The sequence below is a fragment of the Microtus oregoni genome, unplaced genomic scaffold, assembly GCF_018167655.1.
Source record: "Microtus oregoni isolate MIOR12 unplaced genomic scaffold, Mior012 000041F_ref0000270, whole genome shotgun sequence".
NCBI lineage: Eukaryota > Metazoa > Chordata > Mammalia > Rodentia > Cricetidae > Microtus > Microtus oregoni.
This window is the reverse complement of record NW_024543208.1, coordinates 16362095-16384505: the sequence shown is the minus strand read 5'-3', so window position 1 is coordinate 16384505 and position 22411 is coordinate 16362095. Positions and strand designations below refer to the sequence as shown.

The window sequence follows — 22411 nt, the reverse complement described above, 5'->3', positions numbered from 1 at the left end:
AAATTCAAGAAGTCCTTGTTTTTTACTGCTGAGTAATACTCTAATATGTATATATTCCATACTTTCTTCATCCATTCTTCCGTTGAAGGGCATCTAGGTTGTTTCCAGGTTCTGGCTATTACAAACAATGCTGCCATGAACATAGTTGAGCATATACTTTTGTTGTATGATAGGGCCTCTCTTGGGTATATTCCCAAGAGTGGTATTGCTGGATCCAGGGGTAGGTTGATCCCGAATTTCCTGAGAAACCGAAACACTGCTTTCCAGAGTGGTTGCACAAGTTTGCATTCCCACCAGCAATGGGTGAGTGTACCCCTTTCTCCAATACCTCTCCAGCAAAGGCTATCATTGGTGTTTTTTATTTTAGCCATTCTGACAGGTGTAAGGTGGTATCTTAAAGTTGTCTTGATTTGCATTTCCCTGATCGCTAAGGAAGTTGAGCATGACCTTAAGTGTCTTTTGGCCATTTGAAGTTCTTCTGTTGAGAATTCTCTGTTCAGCTCAGTGCCCCATTTTATAATTGGGTTGATTAGCCTTTTGCGGTCTAGTTTCTTGAGTTCTCTATATATTTTGGAGATCAGACCTTTGTCAGTTGCGGGGTTGGTGAAGATCTTCTCCCAGTCCGTGGGTTGCCTTTTTGTCTTAGTGACAGTGTCCTTTGCTTTACAGAAGCTTCTCAGCCTCAGGAGGTCCCATTTATTCAATGATGCCCTTAGTGTCTGTGCTGCTATTATTTAAACAGCTTTTATCCCCCAGGTAAATCAAGGTGGAAACTCATTAATATTCTCTTTCTGGGGGGAACGTGGGAAAACCCAAACACCTGCAACTTAAGTCACCAGCTTGGAAACAACACCTCTACATATTAACACAAGGGAAGGAACAACACATGCTGAGCCTTTTGTTAGGTGGCTACCAGTGGTCTGGCAGGATTGCAGCTGCTCTTGGAAACTAAGCATGGCCAGAGAACCTGGCTGCAAATATTTTGTATGAAATATGGGCCTACATAAATGTACCACATTTTCCTTATCCATTCTTTGGTTGAGGGACATTTAGGTTGTTTCCAGGTTCTGGCTATGACAAACAAAGCTGCTGTGAACATGTCCTTGTGGCATGATTGAGCATCCTTTGGGTATATACCAAAAAGTGGTATTACTGGGACTTGAGGAAGGTTGTTTCCTAATTTTCTGAGAAATCACCACACTGACATCCAAAGGGATTGTACCAGCTTGCACTCCCACCAGCAATGCAGAAGTGTTCCCTTTTCCCCCACAACCTCTCCAGCATAAGTTGTCATCAGTGTTTTCGATCTTGGCCATTCTTACAGGTGTAAGATGGAATCTCAGAGTTGTTTTGATTTTTATTTCTCTGATGGCTAAGGATGTTGAACATTTCCTTAAGTGTCTTTCAGCCATTTTATATTCCTCTGTTGAGAGTTCTGTGTTTAGGTCTGTACTCTTTTTTTTTTATTGGATTATGTGATTTTGGTGTCCAATTTCTTGAGTTCTTTGTATATTTTGGAGATCAGTCCTCTGTCTGATGCGGGATTAGTGAAGATCTTTCCCCATTCTGTAGGCTGTCATTTTGTCTTGTTGACCATGTCCTTTGCTTTACAGAAGCTTTTCAGTTTCAGGAGGTCCCATTTATTAATTGTTTCTCTCAGTGTCTGTGCTGCTGGGGTTATATTTAGGAAGTGGTTCCCTGTGCCAATATGTTCAAGTGTACTTCCCACTTTCTCTTCTATAAGGTTCAGTGGGGCTGGCTTTATGTTAAGGTCTTTGATCCATTTGGACTTGAGTTTTGTGCATGGTAATAAATATTGGTCTGTTTTCATTCTTCTACATGTTGATATCCAGTTATGCCAGCACCACTTGTTAAATATGCTTTCTTTTTCCATTTGATATTTTTTTGCTTCTTTGGCAAAAATCAGGTGTTCGAATGTGTGTGGATTAATATGAGTCTTCTGTTTGGTCCCATTGGTTCTCCTGTCTGTTCTTATGCCAATACCAGGCTGTTTTCAGTACTGTAGCTCTGTAGTAGAGTTTGAAGTCAGGGATTGTGATGAACAGAAATTCTTTTGTTGTACAGGATTGTTTTGGCTATCCTGGGTTTTTGTTTTTCTTCTTTCAAGGTCTGTGAAGAATTTTGCTGGGATTTTGATGGGCATTGCGTTGAATTTGTAGATTGCTTTTGGTAAGGTTGCCTGTTATTATAGAATCTAAAATAGGAATTTGTGGCTTTAAGGAAAGGCTACTCTAGGGCAGATCAAGGAGAGAAAGAACAGTGTAAACTTTAGTGGATACAGAGAAGCAAGTGGGCTCCTTCAGCCTAAAGCACATCTGCCCGTTTATGTACAACGTCTAAGAACAGCCTTTCCCTTGTGTCGGGAGCATAAAGGAGATCAGCGGTTACGTAGAAGCCTGCTTCATATACAAGTAACTGCTCTTTTCTCAAACCAGTTTGTCATTGGTACACTTCAAAAATATCTGCAAGAGATTTGGTAATATTACTTTGTGCTGCTCCCCTTCACGTTACAGAGGGCTTATAGAAGAAGCTTGAAGGAGTCAGGTGAATAAGGGTCTTACCGGTGAGGTGAAGGCAAGAACCATTCTTGTTTGTCCTTCTCCTCCTCCTCCTCGTCCTCTCCTTGTTCCTACTTTGAGTGGGGAAGTATAGAAAACTAAGGGACAGACTGCTGCCCACTGCAAGGCGGGCCTGTGTCACTGGAGATTGGCAGAGTCACCCTTGGAGTTCTTTCTGGCTCAGCCGGACACGGTATGGGTATGTTTCCTGGACCTCCAGTGGACCTTGTGGCTCCCTGCATCCCAGAGGACAGCAAGGCAGAGTGTTGTATTTGTCCTTTCCCTTAACAGGTGACACTGTTTGCCTACTCAGACCTGCTGCTCTTCACTAAGGAGGACGAGCCAGGCCGCTGTGATGTCCTGAGAAACCCCCTCTACCTCCAGAGTGTGAAGCTACAGGAGGGTAAGAAAGGCCTGGGCACCCAGGGGCAGCATGGTGGCCTGCTAGGGACTTTGTAGAAATATGGCTGTCAGTTTCAGTGGAGCACTTGAGAATGTGCTGTCATGGCTGCCTGGGGCTGTCAGATTTTCAAATGTCGCACCCCAGGCTGGGGAGACCAGAATCGAGGGCCTTGAACACAGGTCTCAGAGTCCAGAACTCTCTCCGCTCTTTCCCTTGAAAGCGAGTGGCAGGCTTGTGTGTGTGTGTGTGGGGGGGGGGGGGTTCTCAGCTTCTCTGAGCCCATTTCCTCTCTGTGAAGCAGGGTGATAATGGCACTTCACAAGGTTGCTGGGTTAAGTTAGGTCATTTATGTAAAGTGCCTTGTTCCAAGCATGATCTGTGGACACTCCTTTTTTATAGCCGGCTGTGTGGGGCCTGGTCAGAGCCTTAGGAAGCTGTAGTATGCCCGAACATCAACAGCAAGCTGGGAATTTCTAACCCAAAACTTTCCATGGTGTCCTGGCCCACAGGGGACCAGGGAACGGAAAGCCAGCTGGGAGGATCTGTCCAGCCACAGGCTTTGGCGCCTGAGGTCTCAGCCGAAAGGGGCTCGGTTTCCTCTCCCAGATTATGCAAGCAACAACAGACCTGTGTGATCTCAGGGCAGCGGGGGCACAGGAGGAAAATATTAGTCGTGAAAGAATTCTGTTTTGGCGGGTTTTGCTCCAGAACTTCCTGACTGCTTGCAAAGCCATCCGTGTGCTTGGTGCCCTGGCCTCCTTGGGAAATGGCCTCCCTGTGGGGGACTGACAGGAGAGTAAGGGAGACACGGCCCTCAGGGCCAGCCCATGGGGCAGTGGGAAGAGCAATGACTCTGGTACTCCAGATGGCTCCTTTCTGCCCTCCCCTGTGCTCACGCACAATGCTTACTATTGTCAGCCTGGCTTCCCTGCCGTGCCCCTCTTGGCTGACCTGTGTACCCAGCAGAGCAGTGCTCAGTACCTCGCACTAGGTGCACCAGGACCTGAACCCTGACCGCTGTACACTCTGAAGGTCCAGGGCCACAAGCCCCAAACCCTTACTGACCCAGCTTCCTGCTGACTGCTTTTTGGGTGGATCTGGGGTGGAGGGTAGAGAGAGCAGCGGCCGCAGGACTGGGGGCCAAACACAGCTTCACTGTAAGAACAGCACACTTGTAACCTCTGTGGGCCTTTTCCTTTTACCCCTTCACAGTTTCCCGCCTGTCTCTGACACCACGCTGGCTCCTGGGAGAAGCTGGTTACTACTCATATCACCCTGCTTCCAGATTGGGATATACAGGCTGGGGGCTGACTGGGCTTCTCCTCCTGGAGGCCCAAGGCCTGGATTTGGAGTTTGAGAAATTTGTACACACTCTCCTGTACCAGGCAGTGATGTTCATGGTGGGTGGTAAGAGCTAAGGGGTGCAGAGAGGCTCCCCAGAGACTCAGTTGCATGCAGAGATGGTCTGGGGCTGAGGCTGTGTCTGCCTGTGGATGATGGGACAGTCACAATGAAAGCTAAGGTCAAAGCTAAGGGTGACCCCGGCAGCGCATCTCAGGCAAGATGGTCAAGGACACAGCCTGTCCGGTTGGCATGGGAGACAGGTACCTGTACTGGATTCCTGGGTAGACCACAGGTCTGAGAGGGTTTGAAAGTGAATCCTGGGACGCCTGGAGCTGCTGAGATAGACGGAGAAGGCTAGTTGGAAGGAGCACTCAAGGTACATGATTCAGGGCTTAGATTTACTTGCAGACACCAAACGGAGCTCACCATTCAGCTCCCTTCAGATAGGCTCCGTGTTCTCCTGAAGTCCCACGCCCTCTGCTGCAGCAGCCAGAGTCAGAGCTGTGGGGTTCAGCGTCCTGAGGCTGGTGCCATTTCCTAGCCCCTCCCACATGCCCCCAAAGAGGCCATTTGGGAGTTAGTTGGAGTGTCTGGTGGCAGAATGGTCTCTAACTAACCATGGCATGAGACTCTTAGGTTTCTACTAGATTTCAAGTCAGTTTAGGGGGCCAAAAGTTGTTAAAGAAGGTCTCCAGCTTGGCACGCTAGGGCTGGCAAGTGCTGCTCCATAGCAGGGCAGAATCCAGTGTATCCCTGGGACCAAGGACTCCCTTGTGACTTGTTTGCTGCAGCCTGGCTCTGCTACTCAACCCTATTCCTGGGAGTCAACAGGGAGCATGGCATAGTCAGGTGACCAATGGACACTTGTTTCTGTAAACAATGGATGGCTAAGAGGAGACCAGAGAGCCGCCTTAGCTTGGCAGTGGGTGGCTCCTCCACCGGAGTTCCAGAGTCAGGTCACTCCTCCTGTCAGCTTCTCCCAGGGTTCGTCAGGACTGAGTGGCAATGTGATTGGGAACAGGAGGAGAGCTGGTGCTAACAATTGGAACATCTCCGGTCAGCTGGGGCCCATTGTGGTCTCTTCCTGCCACTGCTGCCCGCTGGTTTTGCTACTCTTTGTGTTTCTGCCCCCCTGGCAGCCAGCGTCACACCCACGGTGTGTCTTTCTGGCCTTGTCTGTTCTTAGATACGACCTGGAAATGTCTGTCTGACTCACGGGCTCTCTAGGCACACTGGGGAGCCAGGATTCCAGCTTAGAAACTCAGCTGCCTCAGCCCCAGCTGCTCGAACAATTGCTTGACGTTATCTCAGTTGTCCTCCATGTCCACCTTAGTTCTGGCCACGGCAGTGAGAGCTGGGGAAGATCCTCTCCACCCTGGATCTCCTAGCTGGCCGGGATCACAGGCATATACTATAGGATTAGGAATCCAGGCTTTGTGGGGAGCTCTCTGTGCTGGGTTCAGATCTCAGCCCTGCCACTTACTGTCTACAGAGTTCCCTTGAGAACATAGACAAGAGCTCTCTGGCCGGCCTCCACTAGTGGAGAAGGTTTGGTGAATCTCGACCACCAATAAGTTGTTCTCTGGGTAAGTGATAGATAGATAGATAGATAGATAGATAGATAGATAGATAAGCAGACACGGGCCAGGAAGCCTTCTCTGGCCTCCACCTAGCGCATGATGCCCTAATAATTCCTCCTGCATGGTCTGTGCATCACATGGGGGAAGTTAGCCCACTCTGGAACTAAAGACTCCCTGATGAACTCCAAAATGGCAGAGGCAGTAAGTGTGATTCAAGGAAAACCCCCATGTTGGAAGCCTTGGTGTCCTGCTCTTCCAGCAAGGCAGAAGTTCTCTGCAGTTCAGTTCAGAGCTGTAAACACTCCTTCCCTGGCACCCTTGGCTCTGAATCCTGCTACCCACTGCTGCCAGCACAGATGCCAGGGAGGGGGCAGGGCTGGTGTCAGAGCGCAGAGACACTGGGACTGTCTGACAGTGTGTTTCTCCAGCCTCAGCTCCCATCCTCCTGATTCTCTCATCTCTCAGTCCTGTTCTGTACTTGTAGGGCCTTCTCTCCCCTATTACTTTCTTACATGGATTGTAGTGGCTCTCTCTGCCTTAGACTGGGGTCTGCTAGGAAATATTTCAGTATGTTTTCTTAAGCAAAGGAAACCCCTTGTCTCCATCTCACCAACACACAGAACCCACAGAGGCATTGGGATCCATTTTCTTAAACACTACAGATTTCTGAGGCAGGGCCTGTTTCCATGTGGGGAAAAGTAGAAAGACTGAGTCCAAGTCCAGAGTGGACCTCCATTTACTTATGGGACTTTTTGTTCTAGCTCTCCCCGGTGGCTCCCGCCCCTTGGGATGTGTTCACTCTCTTGCTCGAGGAGGCCTAGCTTCCCTTGGTGAGGTCTCTATCTCCCTGCATTTTTAGAGCTTGGCTTGATGTGCAGTCTGCTCCTACCTCGATGCTTCTAGTGACAGACCCTGTTTGGTTTGCTGGTTCCTTTGCCTTACATATGCATTGAAGGGGTCCCCTGGAGCTTGGCATTTGAGAGACAAGCTGTGGGGTGGTTGAGTGTGAGCCATAGAACTGGGCTACAGGTCCTACCACCTGGCCGAGTAACTTTCCCCATGGGTCCTCTGTTCTCACATGAGCCAAGGATGCTAGGAGCCCTGCCTCCTAGTGGACAGGAATGAATACAGAGGCAAGTACTCTCAGCCCTTGAGCTGACTGGTGGAAGCATTTGGGGCAGCACTTGGCCCAGATCACTGTGGTACTCCAGGGTCCCTGACACTTCAAGTGCTTGCTGTTACTTGTGTTGGATAGTTGCTTTCCTCAAAAACTGACACCCTGCTTGGTAAGGCCAACAGCTGGAAGTGCAGGGAGTCCCCAACCCTCCCAGGCCTGTGTCCATATAACACTTCAGAGACAGTGCAGCCAAATCCCGAGGCGGAGGGGGTGAAGGGAGCAGGGCAGGTGTCCTGGCGGGGGCTTGTGTGCTTCTGTGCAGACTGGCCCAGTTCCATCTCCACACTCGTGGCTATACTGTCCCCACCTCCCAGTGTTCCCTTCCTTTCCATCTGGAATTCTCCTGAACTAAGAGTCTTTTCAAGAAGGGAAGGGAACAGCCCACCGCCCTCCCTAATCTTCTCCAGTTTTGTAACGGGTTGAGTTTGCCATATTTGACCAGCAGTGACAGTCTAGAGAGCATGGCCACGTTGAAGAGCTGTCTGCCAGGATGCACAGAGATGGGACTGAAGACTGCCCCTCGCTGACCCGTGCTTCCCTGAGTGAGGAACAAGGTCCACTCAAGGATTAAATGGCTCCCTGTTGAATTTCAAAACAGAAAAGACGGTAGAGTTTAAGGTGTAGGTACTTAACCTGTGGGTAGCGACCTCCTTGGGGTCGAATAACCCTTTGTCAGGAATCACATATCAGGTATCCTACATATCAGATATTCACATTATGATTCCTAGCAGTAGCAAAATTACAGTTATAAAGTGGCAATGAAAATTTATGGTTGGGGTCACCACAACACAAGGGGTCGCAACATTAGGAAGGTTGAGAACCACTGGTTTAAGAGAAACCGCAGAAGTGTGCTACCTCACCGGCAGAATTCTGGGAGGAAGGAGTCCTTCTGGGATACAGATAACTCCCTGTACCTGGCCGTTAGAGGTCAGAGGGTCTCCTGAGAATGGGGTTCCGGCATTCCCTGGGTCAGGTAGGCAAAGCCTTTCAACTGTGCATCACTTGGATGGGTGAGTTAGTGAACTTTGCTCTAGAGACTGCTCTGCCCTCCTCTTTCTCTTGTTAGGGGAGGCACCACACGCAGCCTCCTGTGCCCAGAGAGGCTTTGGCTGGGTAGCCAATTCTAATGTGAGTCTTCCTTTCTGTTCTCTTTGAAGGCTCTTCAGAAGACTTGAAATTTTGCGTGCTGTACCTGGCAGAGGTGAGTCCCTCTCTCTGACTTGGAGGAGTGTGACCTGGTACTTGAGGAAAGAGGTGGGACCAGGCTTGAGGTTGGCCTCCATATAATCATGCAATGACCAAAGACCAAGTCAGAGACAGTTTCTTGCTGTGTAGAACACAGCTGACCCTGTTTACTTCTGCATGAAAGGGCATCTAAACAGGTGGTACTCGGGATGGCCCCTGAGATACCCTGCAGGCGTCCTGAGGGCGTGGCCCGACAGCTGCACACTGCCCTGTTTATGTATTTACTCTCTCCTCTTCTGGAGACGGCCCAGCTCCCACGCCTGCTTCTTTCACCCTCTTTTTCCAGGAAGTACCACCCCCTATCCCTCCTACAAAGGCTTGTCAGTGTTTCAAAGGCCTCAAGGTAATTGTACCTTCACCTGGCCAGACAGTGCAAGCTAAAGCAGTCACCACGTGTCCATGTTTGGCTCAGAGAGATGCCCACAAGAGGGACCGACACTCTTGATGATCTCTGATTAGAAGCTTGCGGAGGCTCTGTGTACCTTTCAGGAGAAAACCAAGCAAACAGCTTTTGCTCCATGTGTTTGGTAGATAAAGCAGGGCTCTAACCAGAGAGGCCCTTGGTGACAAAAAATCTGAGGGCCACCAAGTCATCCAAATTCTCTTCAGTTTCCTGTGTAATTTTCTGTTCCCAGCCTTGTTCTGATGACATGTGGCATCTGTCCAAGCAAGGCCCATCTCTGCCCTCTGCTGTCTTGTGTCTGTATGATAGGGATGACCTAAAGGGCTGGCCGAGAGGAATATACCTTTCTGAAAAGGGATTTGCGTCATTTGGGGTTGAAAAGCATTCCTTTGGTTTCTGGCTAAGAAGTAGACATCTTTTTTTTAAAATTTTTTTAAAGATTTATTTATTTATTATGTATACAACTTTCTGCCTCCATGTATGCCCGCACGCCAGAGGAGAGCGCCAGATCTCAGTACAGATGGTTGTGAGCCACCATGTGGTTGCTGGGAATTGAACTCAGGACCTCTGGAAGAGCAGCCAGTGCTCTTAACCTCTGAGCCATCTCTCCAGCCCAAGAAGTAGACATCTTTGAACAGAACCCAGGAACAAGAAAGTTTACCGGGAACTTGAGAGTTGCCAAGAAGCAGTAGAGGTTTCATAGTAGAACTGGGGACTCAGGTCTGAAAATAGACCTGTGGGCAGTGGAGATTCTCCCCCGTGTCAACCACAGTCCAGCCCAGACACAGGAGTGGCTGGTAAAATCCCTTCATCACTGGAAGGCGTTCGGTTCCACAGAGCTGAGAGAGCCAAGTATAGACAGGAGGAATGGTGGCAGAGATGTACCCACTGCCCCTCTGGCTTCCCATGTGCTCCCCAGCTTCTGAAACAGGGCTGAGGTTCTCTAACAGCAAGAGTGCTTCCTGCCGGACTGATGTTTTGTTGCATCTGAGACCTCCTTTCTAGTTCTCTAAAGACTGGCAAAGGGCTATTGATCTGAGGTCTCGAGTTTCCGGAATGTACCAGGTGATCTGACCCTGAGGGACCGGGAGAGTGCATCTCTCAGGCAGCTGGGGGTTGGGAGCCTCTCACCTTAATGGGCTTCTCCTAATGAGGAGCAAGCCTTGGTGCGGGGAGGACCACACTGCTAGCTTGCTCAAAGCCCTGAGCATTCTTGACACAGGTGGTGTTGAGCCTCCTGGAGATCCCTAAACAAATCTTAGTTAGAATTTCTATGAAATAGTTTAGGCTCTGTTGCCTGATATGCTAGTGACACCCAAGAAGAAACTGGGAGGATTTGAGGTTTTAAGAGGTATTTTCTCCATCTGCATTCAGAAAAGTCACAACTGTCCTGGGGACATCTTGGTCCTGGGTAGGGTTATCCTGAGCAGTCTTGTTCTCGTTCTCTCTCTCTCTCTCTCTCTCTCTCTCTCTGTCTCTCTCTCTCTCTCTCTCTCCTCTCTTTCTCCTTCCTTCCTTCTTTCTTCTTTCGAGGCAGAGTTTCTCTCTGTGGCTATGGCAGTCCTAGAACTTACTCTGTAGATCAGGGTGGCTTCAAATTTAGAGATCCACCTGCCTCTGTCTCCTGAGTGCTGGGATTAAAAGTGTGTGCCATCACTCCTGGTCTGCTCTAAGCAGTCATAATTCCAAGGACAGGTGTCCCTCAGTCCTGTTGAATCTGGGATATATATAGCCCACAACTGGCTTCAGAGCATGGGGCATATTGTCTGGGAACCATTTTCTCTCTCCTTTATGACATGGGGTTGACTCTGTTCATTGAAGAAGCTAGTTTTGGGAATGAGGAGGCTCTGCCATTTCTTGAGTGATCTGGATCAGGTTACATACTCCTGACAGACAGTGAGTCTATAACATTTCTTGCAGGGTTGTAATGTTAAAATGAGATTCAATAAGGCAATGCATCTAAAACACTTAGCCCAGAGCCCAGCCCTCAGCATGCTCAGCCTGTAGCAGCCAAGTAGTAATTAGATCAACACAGGAGGAAGGACTTTTCGTGTCCATTTACTCTCCATTAGAGGTCTCACAAATGACTCACTGATGTTTTAGAAGGACAGCTTGGTGGACTATCTCACTTCCCAGGTAATACCTACATGGTTATACAGGCCTGGCAAGATCCCAGGTTCTGGAGTCAGTTAGGATCTTCTTAAGGTTTGGCCCCTCAGAGTCTTAGTTATCTTATACCTCCCCCTCCCCCCCCCCCACACCAAATGGTGGCAACAGTATCTTTCTTGTCTGCCTGCCTCCTCCATCCATCAGGAGAGAATGAGATGGAACAAGCTTATCATGGCACATGGACAGGCTTCAGTTACTGCTGAAGCTGTTTAGGTTTTTACAAAGATAAAATCAGTTTAAAACAAGGATGTTAGGAATGATTTTTCTTTTAAAGAGGCCAAGAAGAGCTGGGAGTCTGGTTGGATTTGAGGTCACAGTCAAGTGCAGGGGTCCCCCACCTAGTGCTGTGGGACCAGGTTTGTGCAGCTGAGAACCCTGTGTTTGGTCACGCATCCCACAGTCAGAAGACAGTGCCCCTGAGTGGACAGGATACCTTTAGGAGGGCTTGCAACCTGGACCCTGGAATCTGCTATTGAAGCCATTGAGCAAGTCAGAATTGAAGCTGACTAATTGGGTCATTTGGAGCACACAGAATTATGACAGATGGTTCACATGTGGGCCAGCTGGCAAGCAATGAGGACTCACAGTTTGGACAGATTTGGTCAGGTAGGGAGTTAGCCTCTCTTCAGGGAGCTGGCTCTCTCTCTTGGCTAGACCACTCTTTGAAACCCAGGCTCCTTCTAAAAATGTTCCTCCTTGTAAGACAGTCCCACCTGGGGCTAGGTCCTGGGTGCTGAGGAAGCCTTCTTAGTTCTCAAGCATGGTAGCAGATGCTCGTTTCTTTTTTTTTTTTTTTTTTTTTTTTAAATTTATTTATTTATTAAGGATTTCTGCCTCGTCCCCACAACCGCTTCCCATTTCCCTCCCCCTCCCCCGATCAATTCCCCCTCCCTCATCTGCTCGAAGAGCAATCAGGGTTCCCTGACCTGTGGGAAGCCCAAGGACTGCCCACCTCTATCCAGGTCTCGTAAGGTGAGCATCCAAACTGCCTAGGCTCCCACAAAGCCAGTACGTGCAGTAGGATCAAAAACCCACTGCAATTGTTCTTGAATTCTCAGTATTCCTCATTGTCCGCTATGTTCAGCTAGTCCGGATTTATCCCATGTTTTTTCAGACCTAGGCCAGCTGGCCTTGGTGAGATCCCAATAGAACATCCCCATTGTCTTAGTGTGTGGGTGCACCCCTCGTGGTCCTGAGTTCCTTGCTCGTGCTCCGTCTCCTTCTGCTCCTGATTTGGACCTTGAGATTTCTGTCCGGACAGAAATCTCAGATGCTCGTTTCAAACTGTCGGGTGCGGTTCTGTCCTTTGCTGGACACACCGACAATAAAGTTGCCATCCCTGATCCGGGATATTATTCTTGGAAGGAGATTCTGGAGGAGGCTCTGGGCTCAGCTGCTGGCTGCGTGACTTACTGAATCCTATGTAATCGTTACAAATGGCCTGGTGGCTATCCCAGGTAAGAACCCCAAGGGCCTTTCTAAGAAGTGTTTCTTGAGGGAAGAAATATCAAGGCATGCTGGTGAAGAGCTTGGTGCTGTAGAAGTCAATTCAGGATTAGGGTCAGGGATGCTGGCTGTACTCAAGAAGCTTTCCTGTGCCTTTTTAGGGAGAGACTCGCCATGCCAGAGTAGCAAGCAGCTGTACAAAAAGCATCTTGTGACCACCACAGCTAGAGAGCCCCCTGACCTACATAAAGTTTCTTCTGATGGCATGATACTCCTGTTGCCTCCAGGCTGTAAGACAGAGCAATCCTACCAGCAAGGGGTGTAAAAGCCTCACCAGGAAGTGATATCTTCCAGAACATGGAGATGAAATTGCAGCAGGTGGCTCTCCCGGCTCAGTATTTCCCTCTGATTGATTCATTGGCTTCAAGATTCAGAGAACCCCTTGGCCATTCTGAACCTTGGTCTTCCCCTTCCATAAAGGGGAATAACAGTCCACACCCTAGCTAGGCATGGTAGTACATGTCTGTGGTCCAGAGGTAGCAGAAGGATCTCATGTTTCTGGGCAGCCTGGACTTGGCAGTGAGTTCCAGGTCAGGCTGAGCTGAAGGATCATGAGCTCAAAAAAATCAAAGCCTGGGAGTAGAGTGCTTGCTTAGCATGCGTACAAAATTGGGTTTGATCCCTAGCACTAAAATAAAATAAAAGAAAAGAAAAGAATAGAGAATCCGCACCTTCTCTGCTTCTTGAAATTGTCCAGATCAAAATGAGATCATAGCTACAGACTACATTATAACACAGTTGATGAATTAGGTGGAGAATAGTCAGAAGCCCACATGGTGAGGTAAGAGCAGGGCTAGGAGGCTCAAGCTGGGCCGTGTTTGTAGAGCGCGCGCGGGGGGGGGGGGGGGGGGGGGGCTTTCCAGGCTGGACAGGACCTTCTTGGTCCCTCCCACTCAGGGGAACACCATGAGGCAGGAAGCAGAGGGCCCACTGCTTGCTGGGCTCCCCCTGGGGAAGCTGAGGCTTATTTGCTCTGCAGTGGGGAGGAGTGGTCTGGGAAGTGGAGGACCTGACTTTAAGTGAAGCATGGGCTTGCCACAGCTCGTCCTCTCAGCTCCCTCTCCCTCGTGCTTTTAGGAAAAAAGCTTCTCAGTATTTTGCAGCATGAGAGGATGACAAGCACTCCAGGAACCCAGGATGGGAGGCAACCCTGCCCTCGATAGAGGCTGGATGTGAGAAGCAGCTGCACTGCTGTGTGCCATGGTCCATGGAAGTCCTTCCTGCTTTATAGATCTGGGGTGCGGGCAATGCCACTCTTCTACAGAACACTTCTGACTTTCTAGGGGTTGGGAGCTGAGAAACCAAGTCTGCAGAATGGAGAGACTGGGTTGATACGTGGTCTTTCTCTCCCGGCTCACGCTCTTGACTCCTTGGCTGAGTATTAGTAGCAGCAGGGTGAAGAAGACCTTGCCATCTTCTGAGGAGATCAGCGGCAGGTCTCTGAAGACCCTGCGCTTTAGGAGCTACCCTACCTTTCCCCCCGAATGCCCTGACTGATTCAGGGACTGACTGACTGGTGCTGTATCAAAGTTGCCCTGGGTCTGCTGTCATCATGGAAGTTCTTCCAGGCAGCCAGAGTGCTTTCCCAACATTGTGCTAGGTCCAGATGAAGAGGGCCTTCTAGGTGTTTGTTGTCAGTAAGATTCAAATGTCAGCCAGACTAACACTACACAGCAGCTGATGAGAGCCCCAACTCAGGTGTGGGGTGGTGTTAGCGGGCCTTGTGACTGCCCGTCCTATGCTTCCCCAAGGGACTCCAGTTGTGTGGCTGTGCTCATCCAACCCAGCTAACCTTGGCCTGTGATCTGAAGAAGGGTGCCATGAGAGAAGGGGGTTCTGTGGTCTTTGGGGTGGGGAGAGTTCTGTGTCCACAGAGCACTAGCTCAAGAGCTTGGTCCTTTGGCTTCTGCACGTGATCTCCAGCTGCTGCCTTGTGCAGTCTGTTCCAAGGGTGACCTCACCCTCCGGCCTGCAGCTCTCCACAGACTTCTACTGTAGAGAGAGCCATTGCCTCCCTCCCCTACTCAGACTGTGGCCTTGTGCCTCCCAAATGGCCCTACTTCCCTGCTCCTCTGCCCACTTCAGTGTCACAAGGGATTGGTGTGTATTTGTTGCTCTTAACTGATGCTCCCTTCCCTGATGTAGCCTCTCCCTCTGGAGCCTAGGGGATGGGCTTGGGCCCTGGAACCCCTTGAGTCAGGGAGCAGCCCTGACCACCCATTCCTCTCTCTTCTCCCTGACGTCAGAAGGCAGAGTGCTTGTTCACTTTGGAGGCTCACTCACAGGAGCAGAAGAAGAGGGTGTGCTGGTGCCTGTCAGAGAACATCGCTAAGCAGCAACAGCTGGCCGTTTCGCCCCCGGAGAGGAAGGTAAGGACTCTGCCAGTGGCTGCAGCCCTGGCTGCTACCTTTCTCCTCAGCTAGCCTTGGATCTGAGCTGGGAGCCATCCTGATCTTAGCCCCTGGACCAGGGCAGTGGGCTTGGCAAAAGGTCTGTGTTTGAATATTTCTCCTCAGGGTTTTCTATGGGTCTTTGGAATGGGTTTGGCATTGTTTGCCAAAGGAACAACAGTCAAACTGGGCATAGGCCATCAGTTTTTAGTCCACTCTTCGGTTTGCTGATGACAAGGTTTAACTGTCCTGCTGTTGGATAGGTGGTGTCCGGAGCAACACACTGCTGTTGACACTAGCCCAAGACAGACATAACTAAGGGGATGTTTGATGCTTGCCAGAGCCGAGTGAAACTGACTTTGGATTGCTGAGGCCTGGGGCTGGCCAGCTGGAACCTCAGGGCGATTACTGATGACCAGGGAAGGCTGAGCTGGGCTGGCACAGCTCTGTGCCGGGGGCGCAGATGAGATGGGAGCCGGGTAACAGTCTCCTCTGATACTCAGATGCCTGCCACACGGCACAGGCCTCTCCGCACTGTGAGTCGTTCAGGTGTGTTTTCTTACCACAAGTGCTGGCCATTTGGAGTTTGGGGCAGTGGCTGCAGAAGCTGCTGAAGTGGTAGCTCTGTGAGCTCTCAGGGAAGAGGAGATGAGGAGGCCTGAAGCTTGCCCACCTGTGGGCCTTGTTGCTATTTGATATATTTGGGCTACCAAGCCATGTGCCCTGACTGTCAGAGGGGGCAGTAAGCTCATGGAAGAGGTGCTGGCAACCCCTCTGTTCAGTGGTAGACAGCTGCTCTCCAGCAAACTGGCAAGGGCGGTGAGGATCAGGGCACTGAATCATCCTAGACTTTGAAAGGTGTTTTAACGGGAGATACTAGTCAAACACGGTTGCTGGTGACCAGTGTAACTATGGGTGAGTCCCCTTGTTGCCCCATGCTTTGGTGGCTCCATCAGAGGGGCAGTGGTTCCTCCCTTAAGGACTGCTGTGGGCATTAACTGGGAGAGCAGATGCAGTTCACGGTGTAGCACCAAGTATGTATCAGGTGTTCATTCAGCAAACACTGAGTGGAGTGCACCGTTCTCCCAACCCCATCATCACAGTGCTCCATCACCATGGCTATAAGTAGGCTGTCTTACCCCCATGGATATGTGCTGCCTGAGCACAGGTCGTTTTTCCTTCAGTGGTAGACTCCCAGGTCACCCAAGGTCAGCACTCCTGCTACTGTTTCCTTTTCCTCAGGCTTTCTTCCTCTCACCTGGGGGAAGAGTGCACTGTGCTTTTGACTCCAGAACTTGCTGACTCTGGAGAGCCACAGCCTCTCGATACCTTGGAGACACTTGAGCGCAGCCTCACCCGGGGATACGGGAACCTAAAGGCAGGCTAGGCTGTTTCAGAGAGGCTCTGGACCCTGCTCAGCAATGGGTTTGGTTGGCTGACCCTGAAAGGGGTTCCAGCCTTTGGCTCACCCCTAACATGTGGGTATCCCAGGCAGGCACCAGCTCTGTAAGTGCATTGTTAGAGGAGCAGCCGGAGGGGGTGCAAAGGAGGGTGGAGGAGAGGCTGGCAGCTCGAACAGCTTTGGAGGTGTTTTGTGTGCCTGAGACCTGGGCCTGCCAAGATCTATACAGCTCCACTCTCCCAGGAAGTCAGTTATTGCACCATTTGGCTTGTGTGAGGCAACCCTCCCAGGGGGCCTGTGTTTTGCTGCTCAACCCTACCCAGCCACACCTCCACCATATCTACTTAAGGAATTTTAACAATGAATTTCATGAGTCACTTATAGAGTGCTTCTGGAAAGAAGTTCCGGTAAGTCTGATCCTCTCCAGCCCTCTAGCAGCCCAGAAAGGCTTCAGCAACTCTAATGACTCCACACGCCTCTCGGCCACCTGTGCTCAGCCTCAGGTGCTGCAAGCATCCTTCCCGAAGGTCGGCCTTCCCCAGCCTGGCCGGAAAGGACAGATACTGTCCATGGGAGGAGCAAGAAAGCCAAGCAGTTCTGGGAAGTTGGCTCTTGCTTCCAGGCATGGAGGTTCTGCTGGGACCAGTGCTGCAGTGCATGCCTTTCCCTTCTGCCTCCTGTGGAACTGAGGACACTGTGTCTAGGCAACCTGCCCCATTCCAAGGCCTCTCTCACAGAGCAGCCATCAGACTCCCCGCTACCCTTTCCTCCCTGTCACGTTGCTTGCCCTTCTCCATTCACAAGCAGTGATAGGCACAATTCGTCCTGAGAAGGACTGCAATGCTTATTGCGAGGACACGGAATGGAGAAGGCAGTGTAAAGAACTGCAGGCAGGTGTGGCACTTACCTGTAGCACAACCTGCGGCAACCACTCACGGCAATTGGAAGTCTCCTGCCAGGTCCCTTCTGCTTTGTGATCCTAAGAGGCCAGGGACTGGAGCTAGCCACCTCCCTTAGGAAAATAACCTCCGGAGAGTTCTTTCTCTTTCATAATTTTCTGTGACATATGTGGGAAGGGAGGAGAAGGTCTGTGGCGTGTGTGTCTGCCTGTCTATCTGTGTCTTTGTGTATTGGTCAGAGGTCTATGTCGGGTGTCTTCTTCAGTTGCTTTTCACCTTAGTTTTAGAGATAGCTTCTCTCACGGAAACTGAAGTTCACTGATTATGTGAGGCTGTCTGGCTGAGAGCTCCTAGGATCCGCCTGTTCCAGCCTGGCTGCTGGGTTTCTAGATTCAGATCCTCATGCTTGTACACAAGCATAGTGTCTATAGAAGCATCTTCTCCAACTGCTACCTTCACCCTTCTGAGACAGGGCCACATATAGCCTGGGCTGGCCTCAAACTCCATGTGTAGCTGAGGACGACCTTAAACTTTGAATCCTTCCTGCCTCAACTTCCCAAGTGCTAAAAGTACACACATATACTACTATACCCAGCTTATACTATACAGTCTTAGGAATTGAACCCAGGACTTTGTGCGTGACAAGGACGTCCTCTTCTCAGCTGAGTTCCATCCTCAGCCTTCAGCATGTTCTGCCTCCTGTCCCGTCCCAGCTTCTTTCCTCACTCAGCACCCATGCTTGTCTGTAGAACTCTGCGCATGCTTGTCTGTAGAACTCTGCGCACTCTTGCTTCCTTACATGTCCCTGGAGGGCGTTCTCACTCCTGCCTCTGATAACAGGGCCCAGGCTCCCTCTGCTGTACTCTGAGCACTACCGTGATGCTTCTCATTAGATCTGCTCAGAGCTAGTCCATGCTGTGGCCAGTGAGGCTTAAAGCTGCCAGGGACTGACTGATCTATACAATTTTGATTACTTGATCAAACACACATGATAAATGTGCCCCCCTGTGTCTGGCATTGCTTTAGATTCTCTGGGGTCACAGAGATGAATGGCACCTCATTTGGGGCCTTATCGGCTTCTAATCAGAAAGGGATGATGTGGGACTAGAGTGGTGATCCCAGCATTGAGGCCATGGCTGTAGATCTGAGACTTGTCCACGGGGGTTGGTCCTGACTGTCCATTCGTGGTCAGCAGTGAACCCCCATTGGTACGCGGGTGCTTCTGCGACTGGACTCCAGAACCTTCGGAACAGAATAGGCTTGTTCAGTCTTCAGGGGCCTGAGGATGAGAAGGGTACAGGTACCAACCCTGTTGTCACGTGGAGGAATTTATCCGTTCTCTCCTTCGCAGTCATAGACAACAGATAGTTCAAAATGATTGCATGGATATGTCAGCTTGGGAGAACCACTTAGCCTCCCTGAGGACATTTTTTTTTATCAGCAAATCAGATTGGATAGCCAGGGTTATTGTAAGGATCCTTTGGGGACTGTGTAGGGTGTTGTGGCATGCAGAAGGTTCCCTGTAAACTGCCCACTGTGGTGCTCATCACTGTCTGTCAGGGTGATTATGTAGAATAATTTATTGTTATCCATGTTTACTGAGGTTGACACTGGTCCTCAAGCTCATGTGACAAGTGTTTTTTGACACTCCTGGGTAGCTACCTGCCAGATTCTAGAGCCCTGGCGGGGAAACTGAGGCCTGCTGGGCTCTCTCTGACTGTATGTTCCAGTGCTCCACCTTGTCATCTCTCTGGGACAGCTAGAGATGGGTCTCGGAGACGCCAGGGACTGAGTGCCGTAGAAAGAAGCCCAGGCAGGTTGTGGAGTCAAGCCGTCCTGATCAGAGTGGACAGCGAGCTAATTCCAGTTCTGTCTGGTTCCACAGAAACTTCACCCTTACGGCTCTCTCCAGCAGGAGATGGGGCCAGTCACCTCCTTCAAAGCCACCCAAGATAGAAGCTTTACCTCATCATCAGGACAGACTCTGATTGGCTGAACAAGCCCAAGGGCGGGACTGTGCTTCTGGCAACTTAACCCTATGGGGGCTTTTCCTATCACACAGTAACCTCATCTCAACTGGACCCAAAACGGAAGACCAAGATGGTGGGCCTAGGGTCATCTGGAGGGAGTGGTCCCGAGGGTGTGTATGGACTGGCAACAGGAGGAACAGTGGTGTGAGAGACCCTGTGGCTTGTGCAGAGTGGTCCCAGAAGTCCCGGATGGAGAAGATCCTGCAGCAAGCTCCCTTCAAGCAGAAGGAGGCTGAATGGCACCTGGGCACCTGCCTGGGCACAGCAGGAAAGAGGGAGGGGTCACTCTAATGGAGAAATGCCTATGACCCGTTCCTGCCAGAAGATATCTTCCCATTCCTGTTTCATCTGGACACATTTACTTCTTCATTCAGTGGATACTGGGAGACATCTCCTTTATGCTAGGGGAACCCGTGCTCCCATCAAGATCCCAGACCTCTTAGTCCTGATAGGGAGATAACATTAAATAAATCAACACCAATTCATGATTACACACTGGGGGAGTCTGAACAGAACCATCGTAGATGTCTTCAGAGAGGGCATTGGGTCTAGCTGCTATGTGTGGGGTATAATGGGGAAAGACATAGCTTGTAAGCCAAGGCCTATGGACTGGAAAGGAACCCACCAGCCAAAGACTTTGGAGAGAGCATTCCAGGCGGTGGAAACAGCACAGGAAGAGATGGGAAGGAAGGGGCACGGTGTGTTGAGGACTAGAGGGAGGCTAGAGTGGCTGCAGCTCTCCGAAGAGCACATATTTGGTGATCGTAGGGAGCCATGGAAGGCTTTTGAGGAAGGGTGTCACAGACCCCTCAAGTGTCTATCTACAAGATCGGAGTAGCTGTGAGCCTGGTTAGGCCTCCCCTTCGGGCTTCCAGGTGAGGATAATAGTGACTTGTTCTACAGGGTGCTGGGATGGTAGGTATTGGATGCTAGGCTCTGGAACAAGGAGGGATGATTTGCTCAGCCCGGCCTGCCCTCATACCCCACTGGGTCTTGCTGTCACAGTGTTGTGAAGTTTGAGGCCTCCCTCATAAATACTCTTCTCTTCAGTCCTGATAGGACCAGTGCTGAGGGAATGTCCATGGCTCCTGTAACAGAAAAGCTTAGTTTTCCCAAGACGGGAAAGTTCGAAGTTGTCCTGCCCCCAGGCTCCATGGAGCCTCTCACGCCAAGGGGTCTTGAAGGAAGTCAGGGCTTATACTCAGAGAACTAGAGTCCAGGGTCCAGGGCCAGATGTAGCTCAGCAGCCTTCACAGAGACAAGGCCAAAGTTAACCTGCCCAGGGCCAGTGATGGGAGCTGACCTTGTCCACTCCCTGTCCACCTAGCTGGGACTCTGGACTGGGCAGCTTGCACAGCCTTCCCTAACTGCAGAGATCCATCAGGACAGAATCTCAAGGCTGTCGATTAAAGGGACATAGGCTACACTCTAGAGAGTATTTGTAGGTCTAGGTCTCCTGGGGGCTCCGAGACAGAAAGCTGCAGTGATGGCCAAGGCCAGAGAAGCCCCCACCTTAGTCATGAAGGACCTTAGGGAAGATTCCTGTGCTAGCCTGAGGTTGTCAGGGCCTCTAAACAGTGACCTAGAAGAGAGTGTGTCCCTTGTTTCAGTTTCTCTTCCTTCTAACATAGAATGAGACCATGTTGAGTCATCAGGCTGATGGGAAATGGGCTGAACCTGCAGGTGTCAGACTCACGTCCAGCCCAGTATGGAAGGAGGCTGCTTGGCCTGGTCCAGGGGGTATGTAGCACCCTGTGCCAGCCAACGATCAGCCCGCAGGGTCTGTGCACACAGCACACTATACTTTGATTTCATTTGATTCTCTTACATTAAGGGGACCATGAGGCACAGGAGAATTGCCAGTCCAGGAAATCAACAGTCTTGTCTCTCCTGGGTCTGGGGACCTGTGTCCAGCAGAGAAGTACAGAAGACCTGTGTCTGAGCTCTTGGCTCAGGAAATGGAGGATCTGAACATAACACCCATCCCTGGGAAGGGCCATTCTCCTTGATAAGCTCCTGCGCAGGACAGATTCTCCCATCAAGCTCTCAGGCCTGCTGCTGATGGGGAAGAGGACAGCCCCCCCCCCCCCCCGGCAGGCCCTGGGCTAGCTTGCTCAGTGGCTGTGGTGACTGTCCTGCCTCATGAATCAATGCAACAATTAATTTGGTGTCACGGACCCCGAGAAGATGAAATATGACCTAGTGGCCTCTGCTCTTTAGTCCATCCCAGCTGTTCAAGAGAATGACCAAGCTCTCAACATTGCCTCTGAGAGTCATAATCACGGGAAACATAGCTGGGCTCCTCCCTGCCACATAAATCACACTAAGAAGCACACAATGACCTCTTTCCTGATGGGCCAATTGTCTTGGGTGGTGTCTTTGGACCCAGAACTGGGAGGATGGGAGCACAACCGCTTTATTGTTGGAAGGCCATTTGTGAGATTTAAATACAAAGTACCCCTTTTAGCCTCCTGTCTGTGTGTTCTTGGATCCCTTTCTGTGTCTTGGGCTCTGAATCCTCTGAAGCTCATCTTCCATATAAGCTGTCATGTCTGAGTCTGCTGGACCTTCTGAGAGTGGTGAGGTATTATTAATTTCTCCTCTAACTTTTGCCATCAGAGCCTTACTGATCATAACCAGTTTGAAGGCACTAAGTAGGTTCTCCCGAGTAGAGGCATAGACGGTTTTGCCTTGTGGATGCATGACTACAGTGACCCCACAGTGAACGTGCACTTTGGGGATAGCAGTAGGGTGCCTAGCTTTGTCTCCCATCTTACGAATGAAACAGTGAAAGGTTCTGAGATGTTAAATGCCTTAGACTATGTCAGGCAGCTGGCAAGAGACCTAGACCATTGTCCTTTGTGGAGGCAAAGGTGGCAGGAGGCACTTATGTGTGTCTCAGACATCTTGGCCCATTCCTCTGAGGAAGAGTACTTTGGGGACCAATTAAAATGAGTCACAGTAGATCATTACTTCTCCTATATGGTGGCCCAGGCTGAAAAACAAATCTATTTTCACAGGATTTAACAAAAGTCTGATACGAAAGGCAGAACTAAGCTCCTAAAATAAGCCCTTCAGAGGCTCTGAAGCGCTGGGCTGCGCATTTTCTTCAAAGTCTGGCTTTCAACAGGATCATGGGTCACCATCGTGGGACCTGGCTGAGGCTCCAGCCTGCTAGTGTGAGCATCAGTGCAGAAGAGAGGAGACTTTAAACCAGAATCTGGGCCTGGGTTTTGCTAATCCACTGGTTTAAGACGTCAGCCCCTAAGTAGCTCGGAATCAAA

General features: G+C 50.4%; 1 protein-coding gene across 5 annotated transcripts in view; it reads left to right on the top strand.

Moving 5' to 3' along the window:
• Positions 1 to 22411, top strand: part of Rgs3 (regulator of G protein signaling 3) — a 130640-nt gene that overhangs the window by 68230 nt on the left and 39999 nt on the right. For 2 of the 5 annotated variants that reach the window (XM_041632377.1, XM_041632383.1), the window contains 4 exons: positions 2871 to 2982; positions 8241 to 8284; positions 14653 to 14775; positions 18983 to 21593. In XM_041632377.1, the coding sequence (XP_041488311.1) occupies positions 2871 to 2982; positions 8241 to 8284; positions 14653 to 14775; positions 18983 to 19093 (390 nt within the window). In that variant the 3' untranslated portion in view covers positions 19094 to 21593. Of the gene's footprint in view, positions 1 to 2870; positions 2983 to 8240; positions 8285 to 14652; positions 14776 to 18982; positions 21594 to 22411 lie in introns of those variants that run through there. The other 3 variants (XM_041632373.1, XM_041632376.1, XM_041632375.1) reach the window with 2 other exon arrangements.